The 26,169-nt window shown below is 39.8% G+C and overlaps 1 protein-coding gene across 1 annotated transcript in view; it reads left to right on the top strand.

Moving 5' to 3' along the window:
* The window catches only part of LOC127569064 (glutamate receptor ionotropic, kainate 1), a 205,023-nt gene that overhangs the window by 124,596 nt on the left and 54,258 nt on the right, over positions 1-26,169 (top strand). Inside the window, exons 4-7 of the mRNA XM_052013359.1 lie at positions 1,762-1,943; positions 7,780-7,833; positions 13,593-13,766; positions 25,606-25,749. Coding sequence (XP_051869319.1) covers positions 1,762-1,943; positions 7,780-7,833; positions 13,593-13,766; positions 25,606-25,749 — 554 coding nt within the window. The remainder of the gene's footprint in view (positions 1-1,761; positions 1,944-7,779; positions 7,834-13,592; positions 13,767-25,605; positions 25,750-26,169) is intronic.

Below are 26,169 nucleotides of genomic sequence, written 5' to 3'. Positions count from 1 at the left end.
TTTGCTGCATCTTCTCCTTTATCGTCCTTTTCATAAATGCAAAACATTTTGCACAAGATTCCAGCTGCAGACTGGCTAACCATTTGGTGTGTGATCAACCTTGAAACCCTGATTTTTGTGTTCCAACCCAGTACGTAGAACTCCAATGAATGAATTTGTATTTTTCCTTAATTCTTGGGGTCTTCTGATTGTTCTTGCCCAGCAATTTTTTAATGACTTGTGTATCTTTTTACTTTTGGTTCTCCTGGTCCTCTTCTACATGTAAATTGTTGCTGCTCAAGGTCTATTTCTCATAGAATCATACGGAATAGAAACAGGTCATTTGGCCCAACATATAGACACAACCAGTGGGCACTCTTCTGATTAAACCCAATTGCCCAGCACTTGGTCTACAGCCTCTATGCTTAAGTGTTTCTCGTTCTCATCTAGACCCAGCTTCAACCACTCTCTCAGGCAGTGCATTCCAGGTACTTGCTGCTGTCTGGGTGAAGAACATCCCCCCCTCATGTCCTCTCTGGATCTCTTCCCCCCTTATCCTAAACCTATGTCCCCCAGGTTTATCTGGTCACCCCATTATAGGAAGGATGTGGAGACTGTGGAAAGGCTGCAGAAGAGGTTTACCAGGATGCTGCCTGGATTAGAGGGAATGAGCTATAAAGAAAGGTTGGACAAACTTGGATTGTTCTCTCTGGAGCATCGGAGGCTGAGGAGAGACCTGCTAGAGGTTTTTAAGATTATGAGAGGCATAGCTAGGGTTGATAGAATTTTTTTCCCAGGGTAGAAATGTCAAACACCAGAGGACATGCTTTTAAGGTTAGAGGGAGGAAGTTTAAGGGTGATGTGAGGGGCGAGTTTTTTACGCAGAGAGCGGTAGGTGCCTGGAATGGGTTACTGGGGTTAGTAGTGGAAGAATGCAGTTTGGTGGCGCTTAAGAGGCTTTTAAATGGACACATGAAGGGAACGGAGGGATATGGATGATGCATAGGAGGAGGACATTTCGTATAAATTGGCATTTCTAAATCCTGTAGTTAACTCACATATACAGACTTCCCACAAATGGGACAGGTGGGTGGGTGGGTAGTTCTTAAGGTGGTGCATTCCTTCCCCTGCTTACCCAGGAACTCAAGGTTCTCATACCACACCAAAGGGTTGTTTTCCACTTCGAGCAGTTGTGGGCCAGATATTCCCAAGAATAAGTGGGGATGTTGCTGTTTCAAGAAAATTAAAAACATAAACATATGCTTTCCACGAACTAAAGTTGTCAATGAATATGGAAAATGTTGAGGCGTAAACATAGAATGTTGAGAGCTGAGGCATAGTTAATCTGCTGGATTGCTTTCAGGGCAAAGGTGAAGCCCTTTACTGCTCAGAACAGGATTGCAAAAGAGCCTCATGCAGTTAATGCAAGGGCCGCCATTGTGTTCTTACATGGGAGACCTTCCTAAGGTTATATCAGTGAACTATCCCTCAACTATTGACACAGATGCTATTAGGGTAAATTTTGGACTTTGGAATGCTGGAGAGGCATTTGGCAGAGTATTTAACTAATGGTTGGATCGGCCGATTGTTGTTAGCAGTGTGTAGTAGAAATATTCATGGGTTTGAATGCCCACAGGCAGTAGGAAGTTGTAAAATGATCACCAGTGTAAGTTGTATGCTTTAGAAATACAAAAATTGGATTATTAATTAGAAGATAAAGTGGAACTTGAGGTTTGTGCAATTATGTAGTTATAGTAAAGTATTGTGCTTTTTACTTCCTAGGTCTTATTCGATTACAAGAATTAATGAAAGCCCCCTCCAGGTACAACATTAAAGTTAAAATACGTCAGTTGCCGACAGGTAATAGAGATGCTAAGCCTCTTCTGAAACAGATGAAAAGGGGGAAGGAGTTCTACGTGATATTTGACTGCACATACTCAACTGCAGCCCAAATATTGAAACAGGTGATAGAAGCCTTCTATAGTCTGCTTCCTTTAGCATATCTGGAAGATTTCTTGAGTAGTAAAATTACTGTCCTTTGACTGTACACACAGAATGAATGTATATATTTTATAACTTTTTATGATAGCTGCTTTTTAACACTGAAAGTCAGTCTTGCATGTGTGTATATGTATGTTAACTAGAGGATATAGAAATGTTGAGTAGAATCTTTAATGAATTGTGTTCTGAAAAAATGGACTAGCATTGAACACTGGCAGCTAAACATAAAAAGTTCAATGAAATATTATGTGTTTCCCATTTTCCTAAGCTTTTTGGAAAAGTGCTTTATTTTATGTTTCCCTTGACCTTTTCGTAACAGTATCATAACAAACATATTACTCACTTTGATTCAGTGAAGGTTTGCAGAAATCAATATTTCCGTTGTGTATATAACTATGATTCATTCTCAAAGATGAGAGATGGAGAGGAAGGTCTGAAAGATTGAATTTTACAGATTGAGGTGGGAAAGTCATGGCGGAAGGTAGGTGTTACAGAAGAATGTAGGGGAAAGCCAGAATGGGTGGCCATCACACAGATCAACGTAAAACTATGAACCTGGAAATAACAGCATTATACCGGAACAGTGCTGTCAGACTTGAAGGAAAGTGCCAAGGTGAGAAATGAGAATGTATAAATAAACTTGCCATTTGTCAAAATAGCTATTTATATGCAGGTCATTGAGTCACAGAGTGATTGAGTTCACAGCATGGAAACAGGCCTTCAGTCCACAAAGTTTGAGCTCACCATCAACCACCCACTTACATTAATCACATTTTTTTATTCTTCCCACATTCCCGCCAATTACCCTCAGATTCTACCACTCAGTAAGGTGATTTACAGTGGCCAATAAGCCTACTAATTTGAAATCTTTGGGATGTAGGAAGAAATTGAAGCACCTGGAGAAAACTCACATAGTCATGGAAACTCCACACATACAGCACCAAAGTTCAGGATCGAACCCAGATCGATGGAGCTGTGGGGCAACAACTTTACTAGCTGCGCCCTTTTATTGCCATCAGGTAGCCAATGTCTGCACACAGGGTTCAGATAATGTCTGATCTGATTTGATTCGCAACCTTTTACAAATTTGACATGGGGAAAATAATGAATACGGTGTAAAATCAAGACTAGCGGGAACAAAACAAGAGAAGTTTGCAGAAATAAAAGTTGAAAATACTGAAAACCCTCAGCAGGTCAGGCAGTGTTTGTAGGAAGAAAATCACATTTAACATTTCAGGTTAATGACCATTCATCAGAACTGCAAATAATCTGTTTCATCTGCAACTATTCCCAACTCTGATGAAAGTTCATTGAGCTGAAATAGTAACTATTATTATCTTTGCACATGCTTCCTGAACTGCTTCTGCTTTTTCCTGTTTTTTTATTCTCCTCTGATTTCCAACAAGAGCAATATTTTGCTTTTATGATGAAGCAGGATGGAGCTGTAAAACATGGAAGATTAACTATAATTATTCATGTGCACAATTGACAATCATAGAGCATTTGATGAGCCTCAAACATTCTCATTTTCAATATTTCGATGCAGGCTATGGATAGGTGATAAAGTTCCGCTGCTTTCTGAAATACCTAGCACTTCATACTTATTCATTCGATAACTCCTTCAATCAAAGTCAGTACTGATAGTCAAACTTAGGTCAAACTCCTCAAACATTTGAAAGATGCCATCACAAGTGTCATTGGCATAAGTGTGGTATGGATCATGTGCAGCTCACGTATCTTCTCTGCACAGATTCCTTACAGCAGCTATAAAGCAGTGATGAAATGTTGCAATACTGTCTATACAACTTCAGCATATGTAACTATGGTCATTGACTTATTGTGCCCATTTCTTCTTGTTACAGAAATGCCATAACCTTGGGAGAAGCAATTTGGATCCAGTCCGCAAAAAGCCTCTTATGACGACATGTATTCATTACCCCTTGATTTGTAGACCAGAAGGGTTCAGTAATACTGAAAGGGGAAACACAGAGTGAGGTCATTTCTCATGGATATGGACGGAGGCTGAGTGCTCCTGAGCAGAGACATGGCTTTGCCTCAGGGTCTTTTGAATGATTTTATGCAGCTAGATCTGAACAAGCAGCACTTCATGAACAGCAGCTGCTTCACCCAAGCAGTACACTAGACAGGCCATTCTGTGGTTCCTAATTAACGAGTGATTTAACATGGCCAATGAAATTCTTGTCTGCTCTATAGACTGCATCAGCTGCATGAGCAGGGGACCCTCAGGCATATAAGCAATGAATTCTGTTGAAGATGTTCTCAAGAATTTCTCACAGGCAATATCGGGATCGTGAGGTGTGCACTACCTCAGCACCCACTTAAATCATCTAATTTGAGCAAAAATGTTTCAAATGTAGAAACACTGACTGACTTCAGCATGTGGGGACAGGCTCCAGGAGTCCATGTTAGTGATAGATGACAGTCTTCCCAATGAAGAACAATCAGTCACTTTGACCATTAAAGTACCAACTATTAGCACTCAGCATTCGTTTTATAGAGAGGTTCAGGTATCTGTATTAGCAACCAGAAACATACTGGACAAAGCAGTGTGAAGGGAAAGCTCACTTCCTCATGCTGGTTTGGAGGATGTAGAAGAGGATTTTCAACCCCTGTTTTTAGAAGAAGAATTTATTTGCCTCATCATCAAATGTTCACTAACGTCTCTGACTAGAATAAACATGTTTGGCTTGTCATACGTTGCTCCAAGTATGACAGTCAAAGAGGGATTGACAGTGGATGTTGATCCAGGGGGAAAAAAAAAGTTTTCCATGGATGATTTGCTGCTGAAGCGCATCTAATAGGATAGTTGGCCCTGTTGGATCAGGCTATTTTCGAATCTACAGGTTCTTTCAGGAGTACAGGATTGAGTTGAAAACAACTTGGTGCTTCACAAAGTTTTATTGGAAAGTTTAAAACAAAGAAACAGTCACAGAGCACATGGCACTAGCTTTGAGCCGAGACAAAGGGAACAAAAGAAAGCTCGGGCTGGGAGGGAGGAGAGCAAGCGAGAGATTAACAAAAAGTGACACCTTTTATACCTGAGATAAGAGATGCTCTTTAGCTAACAATTGCCCAATCAGGAAACCTATTAGATACTTGTGGCCAAATCAGCCAATGAAAAAACCACATATTCACCTGAAGGATGAATCAATAAGCTAGCAAGTGGCCATTCCTTGTACGGCCACTTGAGGTGTATTAAACACTATACATGTTAAAAAGCTAATTAAAAACAGTCAAATCCAACAGCCCTTAGCTTTTCCTCATCATCCTCTGTTTCTTTCTGTTCTTCAAGTTCTTGGTCTGTCTGTTTTCTTCCACAGTTGACTCAATGGGATAGACTGACTGTTGCAAGGTTGTGTAGGATCTTACAATTAATAAGATCTGGGAGACTCTTCAGGGCAATTGCAGGAAATCTGCAGAGTTATTTAATCAAAGGCATGTGTTTGATTACATCAACTCTCGGCTGCTGTCTTTGGGTTCCTGACAGGTGCCGTGTCATGAACCTCTTGCTAAGCAGCCAGCCTCTGGTCTCCATTAGTCTGCTTGAGGAATAAAAAGCAAATTAAGATTTGAATAGGACAAAGGCATAATGAGAGATACAGACAATGATGTGCTGGCTGTGGCTGCACACCAGCTACATATTTAGCAAGAGAGATTCCTCCCTGTCATGAGAACTGCAGGGTATTGATTTGGAAAAAGTAAGGTTATGTGCAGGTAGTTAATAGAGTTGGGTGTCTGATAGAGGATTGGATTGGGCTGAGTAACCTATAGTCCCAGGAAAATCAGAGTCCAAGCTACTAGCTTTGCTGCCTCTGCTGAGGAAATATTGCAGGTTCTGATGGACAGAGCATCCATCACCTGCAGGCATAACCAGCAGACTGACTAATGTTGGTAATATCATCTGATGCAATCTGGAATGAGGCATAAAAATTCAGGGCTTTGGTTCAGTGATGTTGCAGATTAAATCATCTCCTCGTACACTGCTGCTTGCTGAACTACAGGTATAATTTTTTTGGCTGTCGGCTTCAGGCATGAGGTTTCCTTTGAGTTTCTCTCTAATCCCACCCCCCCCCCCCCCCCCCCCGCACATGTGTATCTCTTTGCTTGCTGCTGCTGTAGTCACAATGACATCCTCGCCACCATAATGCTAACCTGATATTTGTCTGAATTCCACTGAATACTCAGTGAGATTACTCTCTGGGCAGTTTAAAGTCAATGCCCAGAACAACAATTCACCTGCAGCCTATGTAAACAAACCAATGATTTAACTGGGAGTGGCTGATGATTCCTGTAAATCACACTGGAAATGGTGCTCTCTCCTGAGTTCGTTTCCTTGATTTGTGAGTCTGTTGTAGCACTGCAAGTGGTTCTGAAAATAGCCTTTGAGACCAGAGCTTAATTTTCATAAAGACGCCTTTCAATTCCTGCTAGACGCATCACCCACCTGAGAGGAGGCCTGGCAAAAATAATGACGGGCCTGAAATGGTCAAACAAGGCCAAGAACCTGTTTTAGAATTCTGGTGTCCCTCTGAAAGATGTAGAATCGGAAGGTAGCCTTATCGACCATGATGAGGCAGTCCTGGCTGTTTCTGATATGAGCGCAATTGAGCCTCTGGCAGTGCAGGTGGAATATTACTCACAATTCCAGGACAATTATACCCTCATTCTTATAATTCCAAATAAGTACACAGAATAATATCTGAAACAGTCAATATTTATCTTTGAAATGAGTAGTTTTATAATGAACAATGCCACTGAGGAGCAATTGTTATGAAATGTATTTAAAATGATGAATGGGTTGTAATATTTCAAACCACATGTTAGGCTCTGTCTATGGGATAATTCATTATAAATATGTCAATATTTGGATGTAGTGCCAATTATGCTTGTAAACGATATTGTAATTGGATTTTCCAGTGTTAAATGCCACAACTGTTGATTTTGTTCGCAAAGATAATCAACAGTATATTGGACTTCAGATCATAAGTTGGTTTAGTTGTCCTGTGGTTGCAGTGCTGAATGTGAATCAGTCTCTGTGGCTTCGCTGCAATTTCCAACAGTCATAACATTTAAGGCAGGAGAAGAGGTTAGCACACAAGGTTAATTATTCAGAAAAGATTTACCTCCCAAACACTTCATCTCAGATTTACTCTCACCCTAAAGTATTGGCTGTTCTCTCTTTCTGGCACACCTTCTCTGAGCCAGCCACTCACCTGACCTACACCTTTGCCCTTAACTCATGCCATTCCCCCTCCATATCTTCCTACAAATGTATGAGTTGCCCAGTATACTTCTCCACTGTAGAACACCCACCGTCACCATCTTTCATTGGACACCCGCAGCCTTTTCACTGTTTCTTGCTTTCCCAATTTGAGCATCATACTGCTGCAGATGAAAATAACATTCCAGCAGTTTTGTGCATCACGACACTCAAATGAGTCATTAAACCAAGGCCCCATCTTCTAGCTCCAATATATGTAAAAATAAAGGCGACAAATCCTTTTATGTAAGAAGTGTGGGTGAGTTCTCTCATTGTTTTCGCCAAAATTTATTTCTGGTTGATCACTGCCAAAACAGAGCTGGTCATTTATTGCTGAATGTGGCATTTGTAGTGTGCAAATTGCACTGTTTTTCGATATGAGGAGAGTGACTAAGCTACCAAAGAAACTCATTAGTTCTGAAACACTTTAGAATTTAGAATATCCAGAAAGTGCAGTGGTTACTACATGTATACAAGCTTCCTATTTTACTGTTAATGCTGGTTTGTTCCCTTTGCAGATACTTTCGATGGGAATGATGACTGAGTATTACCATTACTTTTTCACCACACTGGTAAGGTACCATTTTAAAGACAGTAGCTCTGCTTTAGAGGCTGTGACTGATTTTGATTTGTCTGCTACACTTATGGAAGCACTGAATGAAAGACATTCATTGCCCAGTCGCAGTCCCTACACACTTCTCTGTGTGAAGTGTTTTGTCAAGAAGACAAAACAAAAAGTGCAGATGCTGGAACTAACACAGAAAGTGGCAGGTATACTCAGCAGGCCAGGCAGTATCTGTGGAGAGAGAAATAAAAAATAATGTTTTGTGTTGATGACCAAGTTAGAAATTAAATATAGTTTAAATTGCAGAAAAGAGGGAATGGTCAGAGAACATGGATAGGGTGGAGACCAAGAGAAATTGAGTGACAAGTGGTAATGTTGAGAGAGTTTGTTGAAGGCTTACTAATCAGCTCATCTGTCTGGAGGAGGTATAAATAGGAGATGAATAAGAACAAATGAGAGAGAAATAAAACTAAGAGATATAAACACTACAGTTTCTGGAAATCTGGAAAAAAAAAGTGATGGGAATATTCAGGAAGTTGGGCAGTATCTGTGGAGAGAGAAAAATAGAGTTAACATTACAGGTTGAGGATTTTTCATCAGAACTGACACCATTAAGAAAGTTTGGTGTTCTGCAATTATTGAACTTGGTGGTGCTTTGAGGGCTGTAGTTGCCTAATGGAAAGATAAATTTCTGTTCCTCAAGCTAACCCTGGGGTTAGTTGGAACAGTGTAGCAACCAAAGGATGAGAGTGAGATGGAGAATTAAAGTGATATGTGACTGGAAGCTTGGGGTCATCCTTGGGGACTGTATTTTGCAAAGCAGTCCCCCAATCTGCATTTGGTTTCTCCTGTATTGAAGGAGACCACACCATGAATACTGGATAAAATAAACTGGAAAAAAAGTACAAGTAAATTGCTGCTTTACCTGCAACCACTTTTTGTCCCTGGAAAATGAGAAGGGAAGAGATAAAAGGGCAAGTGTTGCATCTCCCATCATTGCATAAGAGGAGTATGTGTTGGCGGAAATGGAGGAGTGAACCATAGAGTTATGGAGTGAATGGTCCTTTGTTTGAATACCAAAAGAGGAGGGGAGAGAATTCCACTGATTTACTGGATTTAAGTATCTATTGTCCACATTGGAAATGATCTCTAGTCATGCAGATAACTGAGCAAAATCCTCCTCTGAGGTAATTAGCTTATCCCCCCACACAAAAGGCAAATATTGAATCATTGATACTAAATTAAATTTAGGTTCGAGTCCTGGCTATAATGCTGCTGATGCTGCTTCTACCCTTTTTCTTGTCCACCTTGGACAATATGAGTGTCCATAGCTGTGGTGCTTTTCCTGGATTGCAACACTTACATGGTTCAGGTGGACATCAGCACCATTTGATAACTTTTAGAAGCTGGGAGGTGTTGCCAGATTTTCTGATAGACTGACAATTCCCCAATTGTAAATTATCACTTTGCAGCAAGGAACTGACTCTAGAATATGTACCTAGTGTTCTTTGTTAGTGATGGTAAGCGACCGTTTTCCCTCATTTGCTTAGAGCCATTATGCGCCCAACCAGTCATAACCCAAGTCCTTCATTAATTCTTATGGGTGCAATAGTGTGCCTGAGTCCAAGCTCAATGTTTTTATCCTGACCTGTCCTGTTTTATAATGCTGATTTTAGAAGTAAATTCAGACCCCTTGTAGCTAGTTATTGCACCCTTGTAGCTAATTATTGCATGCAAAGACATCCGTAAGTTTGTTTCACAAGACAGAGTTGCTCCACTTTTATCACAGAACCATTTTAGCCCTGCTTATCATCAGGTAAGCTAAACATAACAAACTTCCCAAGAATTATACAGCTATTTCATTTCGCTGAGCATCTCTTACTGTTTTAACAGTCAAGGCAATAAATAATGATGGCTCTCTCGCCTTTTGCTCTGTGATTGCAAGCCCATCTTCAGACCAGAGGCAACACTCACAGTAGTCACTTTAGACAGATAAGCCATCTATTTCACAAAGCTTGCATCAATGTGCACAATCTTGATGATTGCAGTTGTATCAACATATAACACTGCCATAAGATGGATATGCACGTAATCCCATCGTCATTCTGAAATTGAAGAAGGCTGGGTTTGTTTATTTTTGTTATAAAAGTTATAAATCATTCAGAAAATTTAATATTACATGATGTAATGTAATATTTACCGAAGTAGCATACTTTATGCATCGGATCTCTGGCACCGAATACTTGAAAGTTCTAAACTAGTTTTGCTCTTCTAGATTATAACTGGGAAGTTGAATTGGCATTAATTTTGGAGTGCATTACTTTGGGCAATAAATAACATGCAGTCAAGCTGCAGCCCATTGTGTGCACTGTAACTGCTAAGTGTTGATGATGTATTACTGGTGCATATGTTGCTCTTAAACCTATTAGTGTGATATATTGACACTCTTCTAATCATCAGCACAGGCTCAATTTCTCCCTCTTTAATAAATCACTTAGAATGTCAGTCCAAACTGTAGAAAAAACATAAATAACCTGTAGTCCCGTCAAAATGTATGAAAATTGCAAGGTGGTTCTTGTTTATCGTTCATATTTCTGTATCACTATCAACAGCTTATTTTAGCTTTTGACACTCACTGCTGGTATTTTTCACCAGTAATCATAATTCATTCTTAACCCTTTGAGGGATGGAGTACCATTTCTGATTTAAATTTTGTTGTGACATAATTTCCAAGAATACAAGAAATTGAATACTTAAGAACTCTTTACTGTTGCCAATGCACACAAAGCATAAAAATCTAATTTCTGCACATTTTGATAATGGAAAAAGAATGTTACGTTGGTCTTGAGATCTGGATGATAAAGCGTTGGCACACTGCCCTTTTATTTCTGCAATCTGCATTTGATTCCAGCTGAAGACTGATGAGTTGATTATCTTCTGTTTCAGCCAGCCATAAGGATTGGAAGTGAAACTAATCTAAGCACTCTCCTTGTAGGTGTGAGTCCACAGCTCAAAACTGCACAGAATCTGTCACTCAGTTGACAGGCTCACAACTGAGAGGCCACAAGATTAACAGGAATGATTCATGGAAATAGTTGTCAGGATTTTTTTGCTGCATTGCTTATGCTTTTGAGCCCATCACTTCAACAGACTGGAGGTTGCAAACTATTGATCACAGGAGATAACCCGGACAGTCACACTGCTGTAACCAGGCTGATAATTTAGATTTAATGAATATTGGTAGATTAGAGCAGAGGAGGCTTTTGTGGTTAATTTTACTAATCTGTTAGTAATGAGTGTTTGATCCTGGTGCAATTATAAGAACAAATTCTGTTTTGTCAGGATTGACATCTTACCCTTGGGGATCACAAAATTTACAACCTTTATCCAAGAGGAAAATGATCTTTCAGTAAAACCAATGTTTCTTAAAATTCTCTTGGCTGAGCTGATACTTTTAGTTTCTAGACATTATGGTTTGTTTAGCCAGAGGAAGCATCACTCCAAAGCCAACATTTCCTCAGGCTGCAATCCTGATGGTCCTAAAATTGCACCAGCTGGTGCCCTCAAGCGCTGAGCCTGCAGGAATTTGCAGGGAATGTGAAAGAGCTCACAATTAGCCCAGGCAATGTTATGTGTATAGCGCCATTGTCAGCCTGCTAACGACCCTCAGATCCTTACCAACTGTCCAACATTCTAGAAGGGGGATTTTGACTAGGTCCTTTTAACCTTCCTGGACAAAACTTGAAGACTGTTAAATGCATAAATGTTGCTTTCTTGGTCCATGGAGCCCTGTAGCTTCCTTTTTCTGGGGTTACTGTCCTTCATGGATGCACTTGGTTCCCATTGTGTTACTGAAGTTAGAATTCCCGTTTTATTGAAGTCAGCTCTGCACTAAAGATATTCTCACTGTCAGGGATTGATTAATTTCCACCAATATTCTGGGAAGGCATATTGACGTGTCCTGGAAACTACTGAAACTTGGCACAATGCTTATTTCCCACAGAATGTGGCCAGTCTCTAAAATCGAATAGTGCCTGAGGCTGGCAGAAGCTAGTAGGTGATAATGGCCCAAGTAACTAATAATGTAGGACTAAGTGAATATTGTAATTACTGTTCACTAAGCAAAGAACATGTCAGTACTTTTGCAGAATTTGTCCCATTTGCCATCCTTCTTAATAATACTGGCATTCCACTAATGCAGAAAGTGCCTTTCCTGCAAAAAAACGAGCAAGGGTGAGATCCATATAAACTGATGTACCAAACTGCCCTTGACCAAAGGATGTGGACTGAGGTTATTGAACAGTTGACCATAAAATCCAGAATCAAACATATCAGGATGTCTGCCACAAAATAAATATACTCATGCACATAAAAGGACCAAATAGAGCAAACTTGTGCATCATGAAATGGTACCTGCACCATGATTTATTGGCGAGTGATTGGATGTTACTGAAGACAATGATTTTGGAGAAGTTACTACCTGATCCATTAAGTGCGTCAAAACACAATGATTATTTTGTAATATATGAGGTTCAATGTTTATGACACCCTGTAACAATCAGCTTTGATAAGTATGAGATTTGGGTCATAAAGCAAATCATTCTTTGTTGGGGACTTTTTCCTTCACAGGTTAGATGGAACCACTGAGGATTCTTAAATTTTACTGCAAGTAGTTTTTATATCAGCAGTGCAAACATTCACCACAACAACACCATCTGTTCCCAAGGATTTAATGCCGTAGAGAAGAAAATATCTTGCAGTCCTTTATTTGAAATTGGAAAGTGAAGGGAACGTGATGCAGAAGTGAAAAGGAAAATAAATGAATTCCCACAGTTCTCCCTTCAAAGAAAATGTTAAAGTTGCAGCAATAGGACTTAAACAAAAGCATTGAGGATCTCCGATCTTTAAAGCAACACGGCATAGAAGAAGTGCCATTTGGAGCAAGAGTACAGCAAACAATACCAAACAGAAAGGGATTAGAATTTCTCCTGGCAAAAATTCTGCCCACTGAACAAGTCAGTGCAAATAATGTGTGCGTAGTGTTGGAATCAGTTATGCAGGTTAATTTAATTGATGTGGGGGTTGGTTTACAATCTGTTCTTGTTGTTAGATAAAGTAATCCAAGGGTTGAATATAATTTCCATTCCAATCTAGTTTGGTTAACATAGCAGATGGAATAACTTCAATTTGGACTGTTGATGTGACAGCAATTAGAGAGGTCTCTGCAATCTGCATAGCAGTGAAAGTCATGCATACCCCCCCAAATGCTGAATAATTTGATTTGGAACCATTTGGACAGGAACTGGCTAATTGGTGTTATTGCTGCAGTGCCAAATACAAACTAACCTTCAACAGTTAGAACGTAGAGTAATAAGACTATTCGTGGAGCTGGTGATGTTGTCCTTTGTATTTATCCCAAACAACATACTTTGGGAACTGAATGCATCCACTGTTCCTTCTCCAAAGCCTATTGGTAACAATCATCAGACAAGGATGTAGTTGGTGGTAGGCACATTAATTCAGGTAAATAGATTTACATTAGAAATGTAATTTGAATCCAAGCATTAGCTCTTGGTGACTTGTATATGTTTAGGTAAATTTATGAAGCCTGTAACCTTGCTGAGGGCATGCACATATATTCTGTAATAAATATAAAGTAAAAAAAAATCTGAAATAACTTCAGTTGGGTCATTCATCAATTACTTAAGTAGAGTGAAAAATGATAACCATCAGTTGAAATTCCAGACTTGTGGCTTATCTCTGCAGGATCTCTTTGCATTGAACTTGGAACCTTATCGATATAGTGGTGTCAATATGACAGGGTTTCGCCTCCTAAAGATTGACGACCCACATGTTGCATATATTATTGAGAAGTGGTCCATGGAACGACTTCAAGCGCCACCCAAACCTGATTCGGGGCTCCTGGATGGGATGATAACAGTATGTATCTATCGTGCACTGGAAGAAGCTAAGCCTGCCATACTCATCAATCTAGTAATGTAGACAGTGCTTAGGAAAATAGTTTTTGCAATTAATAATTCCATTTTTCGCACTAAGGTACCGATTACTGTAAACTCTGATTTCTGTCACATTGAAAGAGATAACAGCATTTTATATTGAGATGGTTATTTGATTGTCCCTTTTGTCAAGTGAAGATCATTTCATCGCTATTATGCGGCACATATTTTAGTGTTCCATGCAACATTGCTGATGAAACACCTATTCATTTGCTATGGTTAAGTTGAGTAGCAAAAAGAGTGAATATGCTCACTTATGATGAGATTCAGACATAGATGCTGCGTTAGGCTGCTGCATCTGATGAATAGTAGAATTGGCTACCATGAAAATTATGCATTTTGATAAATGAAATTAATTCTGTTTGCCTAAGTCATAATGGTGCAAATGAAAGAACAAAACAACTAGAAAGGTCTAATGTACTTGTTGAATGTGAAACATATGGCATTGAAATCCAAGAGATTATGTAATGTGGTATATTTGACACATTAAGATCCATGATAGAATGTTACTTCCGCTTGGAATCTGAATTGCACCTATTTTTGGTCTGCTGCCTTTTAACATCTAATCAGGTCCTCTGCAAACAATCATGAAATCGGTCAAAAAGATGTTTAAAACACCAGTAGGGTGGTTTACACACATAAACAAATGCTAAAGTGGGACCTTCATACTCCCTAACTCTGCTTCTGCTGAAACATCTCTGCACAGCATATAAAGGAGGGCATCAGCCCATAAAGGCATACTCCCAATGGCAGCTCAATATCAGCAACACCACCTTGACTGCAATGAAGGAGACAGGAGCTGCAGGGAGAAGGAGACAGCTCTCGCATTCACTCAAAGGGGAATGCAAGTCCTAGTCCTGAGGGCTGGTGGGGATGCAGGAGACCACAAGGCCCACCATGAGAAAACCCTGACGGGGAAGTATCTCATGTAGGAGTGACAATCTCTGCAGAATGAAGCAATGCAGATGACATTGGCTACAGTCTTTGCTAGGCAAACTGGCGGAACATGTGGCAGACTTGGAAGTCCTTGAAACCATTGGGCATGTCCTGCAAGGTGCTTCTGTATTAATGAAGGCTATGAAGTCTCATCTTCATGGGACCAGTGGTTTTTCTACTTGGTACCTACTGTATGTGGCTCTTGTTATATCTCACTCAGCTGTAGTTGGAGAGTGCACTGCAAGGACTGGCCAGGGAAGTCACCAGTAACCCTTGTCCCTTGGTTCCATCGCTGTGGGCAATGCCAGCTGCTGAAATTATGTGTCAGTGCCAGGTCCCTGAGGATTGGCATCGTTTGTGCTTCCTAGAAATGTGGCATTCACCAGAGGGAAATTCTTCTCATGATTCACAACATGCATGTTATGGGAGTGGTAATCTTTTGGGAAATGCCAGATGCAGGTTATTAAGGGGAACCCTTGTGAGCAAGTGATTTGAGTGAGTGGCTGCCTGTGTTGTGGGAGGGCAGCAAAAATGGCAAAACCCAATGCCTGAGAAGTCATTACCTTCTCACTGAAATCAAGGTAGATACATTAGGACAAAGCTAGTACTTGGGTGATCTCTCTAATGCAGCAGTGAGCAGCAGATTTTATTATTGCAATAGACATGGCAGAAGTCTGCTGTGGCTGCTTGCAAAGATCCTGTTGTGAGGAAATTGAGTTTCAACATGATCCTGACCTCCATGGAGAGAACAGTACAGGAAAGAGAGTGTTCCCAAAGATCTTTCTGCAGTTCCACTACTGTGAGGATGACAGCCTTGGAAAAACTGACCATGCAAATGTATGGCTCATCAGCAAGATCCAAGCAGGATGTGGTGTCTCTGACGACTTTGTATGAGTATGCTCTTCACAGATGGGCATGTCTCTGCCTCCCATCATGAGGTTCCCATCCCAGCAGTGGCAAAATGATACTTTCCATGATGGAGGGCAGCCAGTTGTGTTACTTTGAAATATCTCAGCAGCTAAATGATGGATAAAGTATTCCCTGCTAATTTGAGGAGATTCTGTGGACCATGGAAAGTCATTGCTTAAAAATAATGGGTTGTCTTTATAGGTGAAGAGGGAAATTTTTGTTTGAGGATTGAAGGTCTTTGGAATTCTATTCCTCAAAGGCTGTGGAGGCGGAATCTTTGAATATTTCTAAGGCAGATTCTTGATGGGCAGTTGGGTAAAAGGTTACTGAGAGTAGGAGGGAATATGGCAAGGAGGTTCAATTCAGTTCTGCCATGCTGAGCAACCTGAAGTTCCCTATGTCACCAGGATGCCCCTTTAAATAGTGAGAAAAGTAATAAACCTGTCTGATGTTTTCCTGTTCTATTGACACTGTTTCCATGACTGATCCAGTATGAAGTTTGCTGTTTCAATTTATGTCAGTACAGATGGAAGTGAACATTATTGGAAAAGTGGTGTCATTTAGTTTCTCTGACGCCAGGGTAAGGTCAGGTACACTAATATAGATTGTGCCCAGAAATGCCCAGTCTAATTTTGTGATTGGTGAGATTCTACCCAGAAATAATCACCAGCATCACATATATTGAGTAAAATCAAAAGTGGATCTCCTGACATTTAAGAAATGAATGTGTCATGACCTAATAAACAAAGTTTTTGTTTGAAAGTTGAGTGGTAAACTACTGATCTATTAAAAAATAGCAGTAAGTCATTTGGTGTATGTTTCCTTCAGATAAAATGCTAATAAGGTATATACTTTCCCAGTTGAATATTAGCTCAAATAGTAGTGTATGACACAAAAAATATGATTAGAAATGAAAGCACAGATGTGAAAGATTGTAATATACACTGGATGATTTGAATAACATCATTGAAATAGAAATTCTTAGTTAACTATTAGAACAGCATTAACAAGGCAGAGACACAAAATAAGGGAAGAGGAGAATGTGGAAGAAGAGAAAGGGAAAAAAGCTCAGTTATATATCAATTTTCTTTTGTTGCCTCTCAATCAGATACTGTTTTCACCAGCTTGGAAACTGGTAGCCCTATTGCTTACTGATGATTCTATTGTAAAAACGGGAAAGCCAAGTTCTCCATTCTCCTGAGCTGTCAGCAACCACATCAGTGAGCACAAAGAAAAGGCAGTCATTTGAGGTTCACACAACACTTTACAATTTATGTCTGCAGCTAGGTCCTTTGGACTACAGAATTGGGCCAAGCAGCATCATCTGACATTTTATAAGAAAGCCTGAATTCATGAAAGAAATACAATAAGAATGCAAAATGAGCAGAGATATTTTGAATAAATATGGAATAAAAAGTCATTTGTTACAGTGAATAGAGAACCATTTTCTGTGATATCTAATTCCTATTTGTTTTTACTTACGAAGGACAGCGAGGAGAATAATAATTCCTGATTTTAGCTGCAAATATTGCAAATTTCAAAGCAATATTGCACCTTCTCCAAAAATCAGCATGAATTAGAGTTGCTGGGTGAGAAATTCTATCCTGTTGCACAATGTGTTTGTGCCCTATGCAATACAATTTCCAGGAAAGAAACAATCATTACAGAAAATTATTAATCCCAGATCTTTGAAGTGTCTGATCCTGGTAATGCATTAAGGCACCTGGAAATGCACAGTGGCATCCAAGAGTTGCAATGCATACGTGAATGTCACTTCTATGATTTTCATGCACATACATATGGTCCTGAGATAGCATGAGCCTCTCATGTTGAAGCAGGACCACAACATGTGAGGCCTGCTTCATCATTCGTTTAAGGGATCTGCCATTTCTTTGACCATGGAGTCCAGCGCTTGCAACCTACCTTGTCTTAAATTCTTGCTCCTCCTAATGGCTGCCCTGCTTCCTCCTCATACCCAACAGCCAATCACAATGTCCTCCCCAGGGCCTGAACTGACCCTCATCGTCCTGCAACCCCACTCTTCCATGACTAACAATGTAGTTTCTCCCTTCTCAGCCCACAAGTGGGTCACATGACTTGCCTGCTTTTCTTTTCTGCACTCTAGCTTTGCTCGAAAATTGTAGCACAAGACTTCAGTAAAAAAAAAACAAATATTCTTTGATCCACTCCACATTTCCAATTTAATGCTCGTTTCTTGGCATTTAGGAGCTTTCAGATCAGGAATCTAGGTGGAAAACAGTGGTAGTGCCTGGTCAAATTTCCAGATTTGCATGATTTGATTTAAAATTGTCAAAGTCAATGTTTCACTCCTGGAATTAAACTTTTTTCCTCACACACAGCAACTGAAAATCAGTCTGTTTTCCCACATCACCCTTTTCAACTGCCTCGCTGTTGATTGTTCCCGTCCTCAGTTGTCTTCAGAATCAATTCCAGTCCCTTCCTGACTCCTGACCGATACTCTAGATCCATAACCAACTCCACCTCAACCGTCCACCCTGCCCCCCCAACCCTCAAACCGCCCTAACACTCTGCCACTGCACCCAAGCCACTTTTCAGCCGACTGTTACTGCAGGCTCTGCAGTCATGGTTGCTTTTGTGGTTGAAAGAAAGGCTTTTGTGCACACAGTGTGGAAGTCCTGTATTATTGTGCACAGCACCTTGTGCCTCATGCACAATGAAATATTACCTGAGGGGTCTCTCAGGAAATTGGCACAAGTTGCTGGGCAACACCACTCTAACATACTTCAGGTGCACAGAGGTAGTGGAAAGAACAATGGAGAGCGAGGAGAATGGGAAGCAATGGGAAGGTCTGTAACAGATTAGAAAGCAGGAGAAATTAAACAAATGGTAGAATAATTTCTAGCAGCTGCTGTATGAGAAAATGGGAGCACTAGTCATGATCTGAAATGACTGAACTAAGGGATGTTATCACTGTGGACTGAGCAGCCTTTTCAGAATCAGAATCGGGTTTATTATCACTGACTTGTATGTCATGAAACTTGTTGTTTCGTGGCAGCAGTACAGTACAAAGTCGTAAAATTACTATATATTACAACATCAATAAATAGTGCAAAAAAAGGAATAACAAAGTAGTGTTCATGGGTTCATGGGCCATTCAGAAATCTGATGGCGGAGGGGAAGAAGCTGCTCCTGAATTGTCAAGTGTGGGTCTTCAGGCTCCTGTACCTCCTCCCCGATGGTAGTAACGAGATGAGGGCATGTCCCAGATGGTGAGAGTCCTTTGTGATGGATGCTGCCTTCTTGAGGCGCCGCCTCCTTGAGGCACCACCTCTTGAAGATGTCCTCGATGGTGGGGAGGGTTGTGCCCGTGACGGAGCTGGCTGAGTCTACAACCCTCTGTGGCCTCTTGCCATCCTGTTCATTGGAGCCTCCATTCAAGACAGGAGACCATTCCAGACAGGAGACATTCCAGACTCCAGAATGGAGCCTCCTTCCCACAATCAATTCCTTGGTCTTGCTGACATTGAGTGCGAGGTTGTTGTTGTGACACCACTGAACTCACTTCTGTACACCTCCTTGTCGCCAACTGAGATTCTACCAACAACAGTGGTGTTACCTGGGTCCATATTGGGCCGTATATTTCTCTTCCTGACTGTACCACTGTTGACACTTTATGTTCCTAGTCCATGAATCAAGTTAATACTTTTGATCATTGACTGTTTTTTTTACATAATTGCATAAAATATACAGCAGAAAAAATCACATTGTTGCCCTGATGATCGGTTTTATTAGCACATTGCAAGAATCTCTTCCTGTTCCATATACCTCATCGCAGCCTTTCAGGGTATCACTCTTTGCTTTTCACTCTCATTTCGTCTCAGTCTAGTTTCCTTTTGAAAGCAAGTAAGCCAATTGATTGTTAATAAAAAGCATGCTGGTATTTTCGTTATGATAATTTAACATGTGTACAAAGAGCAGAGTGCTCAAACTCTGCATACTCAACAAATAAGACTGAAATATTTACTGGGTGCTGTGGCAAACTGAAAGATTTATTTAAGTTAAACATGGTTGGAAAAACTATTTATATAGTATAGTGATAAATTTGCCAATATATTTCATTCCAACTCACACTGGGAGAGGATTGGATCCTCCAGGTCTTATGTTGTATAAAGAATAGTGGTTGCCATAACTTAACTCATACAAGACAGGAGTTATTTGTTTAAGTGCATTATAAGATTTGATCGGTTGCTTTGTCCTTTCACAATTTTTAAAATTGAAAATTGGATTGGAAAGTGAAAAATCACTGCTTTACTGTGCCCTGCTGATCATTTGTATTCGATTCAATGCTTTGAATGTGTAAAGTCTTCTGATCTCATGCTGTTAGGCCTTACCCCATTTGTTTTTCACTGAAACATATTAAGACTGCTTTAATTTTCAGCCGATCCATGACTACATGTTCCACTAGTGCTGGATGTCAAAATCAAGCCTAATGATTTTTTTTAGGAATTTCTGTGTAGTCTTCTTCTCATAAGCATTTTCTACATATAATAAAAGAACTACTTTATAATCCCGTGGGGCACACTGCTGTTCACCAACGTTGAGCTCTAAATATACAAATCTCCTTTAGAAGGTGAAAAATGAAATCAGGAATATATAATTTTCATATCTTTTTAGTACCAAACCACTGTATTTAAATAGATTTGCAGAATGGCAGCATGAACTTAATAAAAACATAATGGTAATAAAATTGCCATCAAAATTGTAATAAAATTGCAATAAGTAACCATAGTAACCAGATACAAGGCAGATAGATCTTACTTATTTGTCAGAATTAATTGGATATGAACCAATATCATTCTGTTTCAAAGTCTCCATATATAATGTACATTTTCCTAACTTCAAGTTACTCAGAAAATAAATTTCTTGTCACTTCTGGAAATTGCTTTTTTAAAAAAGAAAATACATTATGTTTAAGTTAACTATTTTCTGCAATCACTTGGAACTTAAACTGCAGAGTTTTGTTCAAAGCCTGGTCTTTTTTTTAACCACTTTCTAATTTCTGCCACAGCTGAGTGTGACCAGCGCCACCAGTTGAATGCTGATATGAGCAGGACCAGCAGCTGGCCTGTACTTCCAGCCCCACAGAGCCATCCTTCATCTGTGGCAAGCTGGCAGGTGCAGGAAAGTTGGCTGTGAAGAGTAGTCTAGCTGAGCTCTCCTTGTCCTTGCCTCATTACTGACCAGTGTGCATAACAGGGAAGAAACTCGCATCTTTTAATTCCATTCCTTATAGCACATTTTATTTTACACCTGCATTGTCATTTTGGATGTTTTTCTACTATGCAATAGATGTTCAATTACTGTTGGGACATTGACAGTGATCAATTCAATCCTGGAAAGAACAGCTTGCCTACACTCTTGAATGGATGTAGATTGGCTGTGTTTCATTACAATTTATGTACAATGATGAGACATCTGATTTGCTCACTGCCCACTATCTCCCTATAATGTCCACTGGATTGCCTTTTGTTCTGACTACGTGGAATTGTCCTCAGTTTTGTGAAGTGAACATGCCTCTAGTTATCAACTAGGACTTCCTGCTCACCATCAGAAATCATTTGAAGGCAACCAAATCTGTTAAGTGACTTTCAACCCCCATTACCCCACTGCGTCACTGAACACATTTGGACTCTTGCTATTGGATTTCTTACTTCGGCAACAGAAATACCTGTTGTAAACACTTGATGTTGAGAAAAGCATTTCAGCTGCCTGTGAATGAACTTGTTGGGCCTAAACTTTGGAACAAAATTTGGACATCTAGAAACAAAATGGCCAGCGCCAGCTGGAGAGCAGAGCAGCAGTGTATTTAGAACGACAGTCTGGGTTCATTTATAAGAATCTGTAAGCAGTGCACATTTTATAACTTGTTGCCTTAACAAATTGGTTTGAAAATATGTGACACCTTTGTGATGGTGGCATACAAAAAGCATTTGTGTCATAATTTAGTAGCAAGATGATGCATTGCTATCAACTCTGTTCTTAAATTCATTGGAGCAAGAAGGCACAGTGGTGAGCAGTAATATCCTTTCACCTTTTGTGCCCTATGTTGAGACTAGGATGGCAATCTTTTCTGTCTCCTATCAGTGGAATAAGTCTAGTCCATCTCAGTCCACATCTGAGGGACCAAAAGGGTTCACAATGTGACAGTGTCATTCACTGGCGATCCAGCTCAGAAAAGAAATAAAGATGGTGAAGAATGATTTGACTCGTACCTTGCACAAAGGAAGATGGTTGTGGTTTCTGGAGGTCAACTATCCCAATCCCAGGACACCTTTGCAGGGCAGTGGCTATCTTTAGCTGCTTCATCAATAACCTTCCTTCCATCGTAGGGTCAGATGTTCACTTATGATTGGACGATGTTCAATTCTATTCACAGCTGCTCAGCAAATGATTGAGTTCTTGCCTTAGTGCAATATGCAGGCATAGTCTGATAAGCTGAAATAGTATTCTTGCCACAGAAATGTCAGGTAATGGCCATCTCCACCAAGAGAGGCTAACCACCTCCATCCTTGACATTCAGTGGCTTTGCCATCAATGATTCCCGCACAATCAATACCCAGAGGTCACAAATGACCAGAACCTCACCTGGACCAGCCACAGAAATACTGTGTCCACAGTAGCAGGTTGTGTGTTCGGTAATGTGTCACTTACCTCCTGACACACCAGTGCCTTTCCATCATCTACAAGGCACCATTGAGGAACATGATGAGATACTCTCTGCACTTGCCTGGAGAAGTACAGGTGCAACCCTTGGGTAGTACATCCAGGACAAATAAGCCAGATTGACTGCAACTCCATCCACTTCCCTAAACATTCATTTCCTCCACCAATGGTGCACAGCAGCTGCTATGTGTAATATCTATAAGAAGCTCCATAATTACTTATCAAGACTATCCTAACAGCAGCTCCCAAACTATCGACTTCTACCATCAAGAAAGACAAGAACTCTGGGCATGGGAACACCTCCAACTACAGGTTCCCCTCCAAGTAGTACACCATCCCGACTTGGAAATTTATCACTGGTCCTTCATCATCACTGGATCTAAATCCTGGAATTCCCTCCTTAACAGCACTGTGGGAGTACCTTCCCCAGAAGGACTGAGGCTGTTGAAGATGGCAGCTCACGACCAAATACTCAAAGGCATTCAGGGATTGGCAATAAATGCTGGCTTTCCCAGCAATGTCCACATCCTGAAAGAAAAATAAAAGGAAGTATTTTATTGGTCTAGTGAGGAATGATCAAGATATATTGCACATGCTGAAGGGAGCTTATCCCTGCCATGCAGTACAAATACTGCACGTCATAAATAAGGAAGTGTTGCAATACTTTGACCATGCCCTGATGGGCACAAGGAAGCAGACTGAAATATCAAAATATTCACATAATGCATAAAAGTGGGAATGAAATAATTGCCTGAATAAACATTGTAAAAGTTATAGAACAAGTAAGAGGGGCAACTGATTGGGTGTCTTATCAGTAAAACACTGGCGCGTGAGGAGAATGTTCATACTTATTGCTGTCATGACAAGAACAAGTTTCAAAATATATATCAGTTGTAACATTTGAGAGTAATCTATAGTGTAGGGTGTATTTGATTTGAAATATAACATGGTATGAAGATTTGCTCAACTGGAATACTTCCTTGTTCTTGACTTGCAAACACTTCTAGTGTAGTTTATGTGTTTTACTTAGTGTTTTTTAATTTTTAGCATTTTATTTGGAATATTGGAATTTTATACTGTTTATTATGACTATTTAAACATCTGATAAATTGCTTGTTGTAATTACACCTCCCAAACTTCAAAGAAATTCTAAGAGCTTGTCGCCTTTGCCATCCTTAACTAGCTAGCCTTTTAGATTAAAAGGTGAAATGATTTGGAATTAAGGGTTGCTTAAGGTAGTGCCCATATGAAGGGAATATTTACAAAGCACTCTCCCAGAATATTTAAGATTAAAGGGGACTTTCTGCATTCAATGCATTTTTGATATGCATAATTTCTGTGTATTTAACATTCATACTGCTGCCTGTTATTTGAGTACAGGTGTAAGGTGGACCCAGCTGACTGGGTTGAAGTATGTTGTCACCAGCAGACATTTATGGATCTATTTTCTTACATCTTCTTTGTGTTTTATGATGTCTTAAGTTACCTGTTGAATTTAATATTCTAAAGAAACTGAGATTATTCTCCATCAAGAAGAGGAGGTTCAGAGGAAATTTACTGTGAGGAGTTTTAATACGGGTACAGAGGGAGAAACTGTTTCCACTGACATGTGGCTAGGTAACAAAAGGAGACAAATTAATTATTGTCAAAAATGTTAAGAGAGGAAAGGCAGATGGGGAGGTGGGTAGAGGGAGCAGGAGCAGGCTGGGATATTAGAATTTTTAAATTGTGGGCATTCCTATACTTACAAATGTTCTCTTTAACATTTTTGCTTCTTTGGGGTACAAATTAATTTTTTTGCTTTCACAAATCATGCCTCAGTCTCCACCCAGAGGAATGCACTGCACCAAGTTATCCACAATGAATTTTGCCCAGCTTTACCAACTTACAAAATTTTGTTTGATGAAGTATTTTCCAGGAAGTATATCCCTTTCATAGATTGAAGAATGGCTATAGTGAGATGAGTATAATGCAAGCAGTTTCAAATAGGAGTTTTCACAAGGGCATTGGAGACGTACTTAAAAAGGGAAAAAAAATTGCAGGGGAAAAGGAAAGAAAAGTGAGTGGGCCTAATTGGACCTCTTTTATACTGCATGATCCCATTTTCAACTAATAGCACTAATGAATAGGCACTTCAGGGAAAATTATTTTGTACGGCAATGGGGAAAGAGAAGGGCAATGAAATGGAGACTTGGGCATTATTTTTCACAGATATGTGTACTACTTCAGGCTTCTGCAGGTATCTTAGTTATATCAAGTGGAAAGGGAAAACCCCTGGTGAAATTAAAAATTGTGGTCCAATCTGAAATTGAAATCCAGTCCAACTTATCAAGTGAAAATTACATCTGTTCAGGCTAATACTTGAAAGAGAGGGGGGGATTTTTAGTGCAGTCACAAATCTGAAGGGTCAAACAGCACAAAGATATTAACGACTTGTGATCTGACGATCTAGTTTAGAAAGACCAAGGTGATTAGTTTTGGAAAATCTGGAACATTGCACCAATGTAACTGGAGGTGATCTTTTACATTTGATTGAGGAGCATTTCAAGAATAGAGATAGTTTTTTTCTGTAAATAATTCCACTCTCCTGAGTTGTAGTGATTCATGCAGATAGGTGCTCGGAACAGGAAAGTGTTCTGTTCTTCAGTATTAACACATTAATATCACTCATGATGATAAGCACAAAACCCACAAATATAAAAAAAAGCAATCATAACATGGAAATATGAAATTACATAGAGTGAGACTGATCTACAGTTTTACATTGTTGGGAACCAATAACCCAAAGAATAGCAGAGCATCATGTAGGCAATGGGGAGCTGCAAGAGTCTTGCCACATATGTGGAATATATTTGTAAAAGAGCTGCTGGCATTCAGATATGTGGATGAGCCACAGGTGTGTAGCATTGGGTATTACTTGTTAATCACAGGATATATTAAAATAATTCTTGCACTACATTGTTTAATCGTAATGAAATTGCATTTCTTGCTAAATCTGAAATTGTTAAACAAGTGATATAAAACGTAAAGTGATTTACTTTAGAAAGTGATACTTCACACTGTGGATATGAAGGAATATTATGGTCTTTTTAATCAGATACAGCAGAGTGGAAGAAATGACCTCTTTCTGGTTTCCGGCTATATCTTCTAGCCCAACATTTACTCTCTATTTTGTATCTACTGCTGATTCTTGCTTTGGTATTTTCTGGCAGACAGATGCAGCCCTGATGTATGATGCAGTGTACGTGGTATCTGCAGCCTTCCGACAAGCCTTTCAAATGACTGTCAGCTCCTTGCAGTGTCACAGACACAAGCCCTGGCGCTTCGGATCTAGGTTTATGAACCTCATCAAAGAGGTAAGAAAATTCCTCTCCAATGATTTTTATGTGGCCATTTGTTTTCCACCTTGCTTAAAGGAGTTAGAGGAATAGTATTGAGGGATATCTCCAAGATTAACAACTTTGTACTTGCAGCATTTGTGGGAATATATGAATATACAGATTATTAATGTACATTTTTATTTTGATGTATTAAGGATGTTACTATTGTCCTGTGAGAACACACCACAAAGCACCACCCATTATGCATCTCTCCTGTTTTTATTTGCATTGACTACTTCTTGTGCCTTAACTAAATTTACCCAGCAATATAAACTACTCAGTGTAAGTAACTGGAAGGAGGTATTTTGGGGAAGGAATAACAAAATATCTCGAGCAAGTAATGCAGTGCGGTATCTAACAAATATTATTGATATTATTGTAAATTTTCTCCTCATG

The sequence above is a fragment of the Pristis pectinata genome, chromosome 4, assembly GCF_009764475.1.
Source record: "Pristis pectinata isolate sPriPec2 chromosome 4, sPriPec2.1.pri, whole genome shotgun sequence".
Lineage (NCBI taxonomy): Eukaryota > Metazoa > Chordata > Chondrichthyes > Rhinopristiformes > Pristidae > Pristis > Pristis pectinata.
Note: the sequence above shows the minus strand (reverse complement) of the source record. Positions and strands in the feature narration are given on the sequence as shown.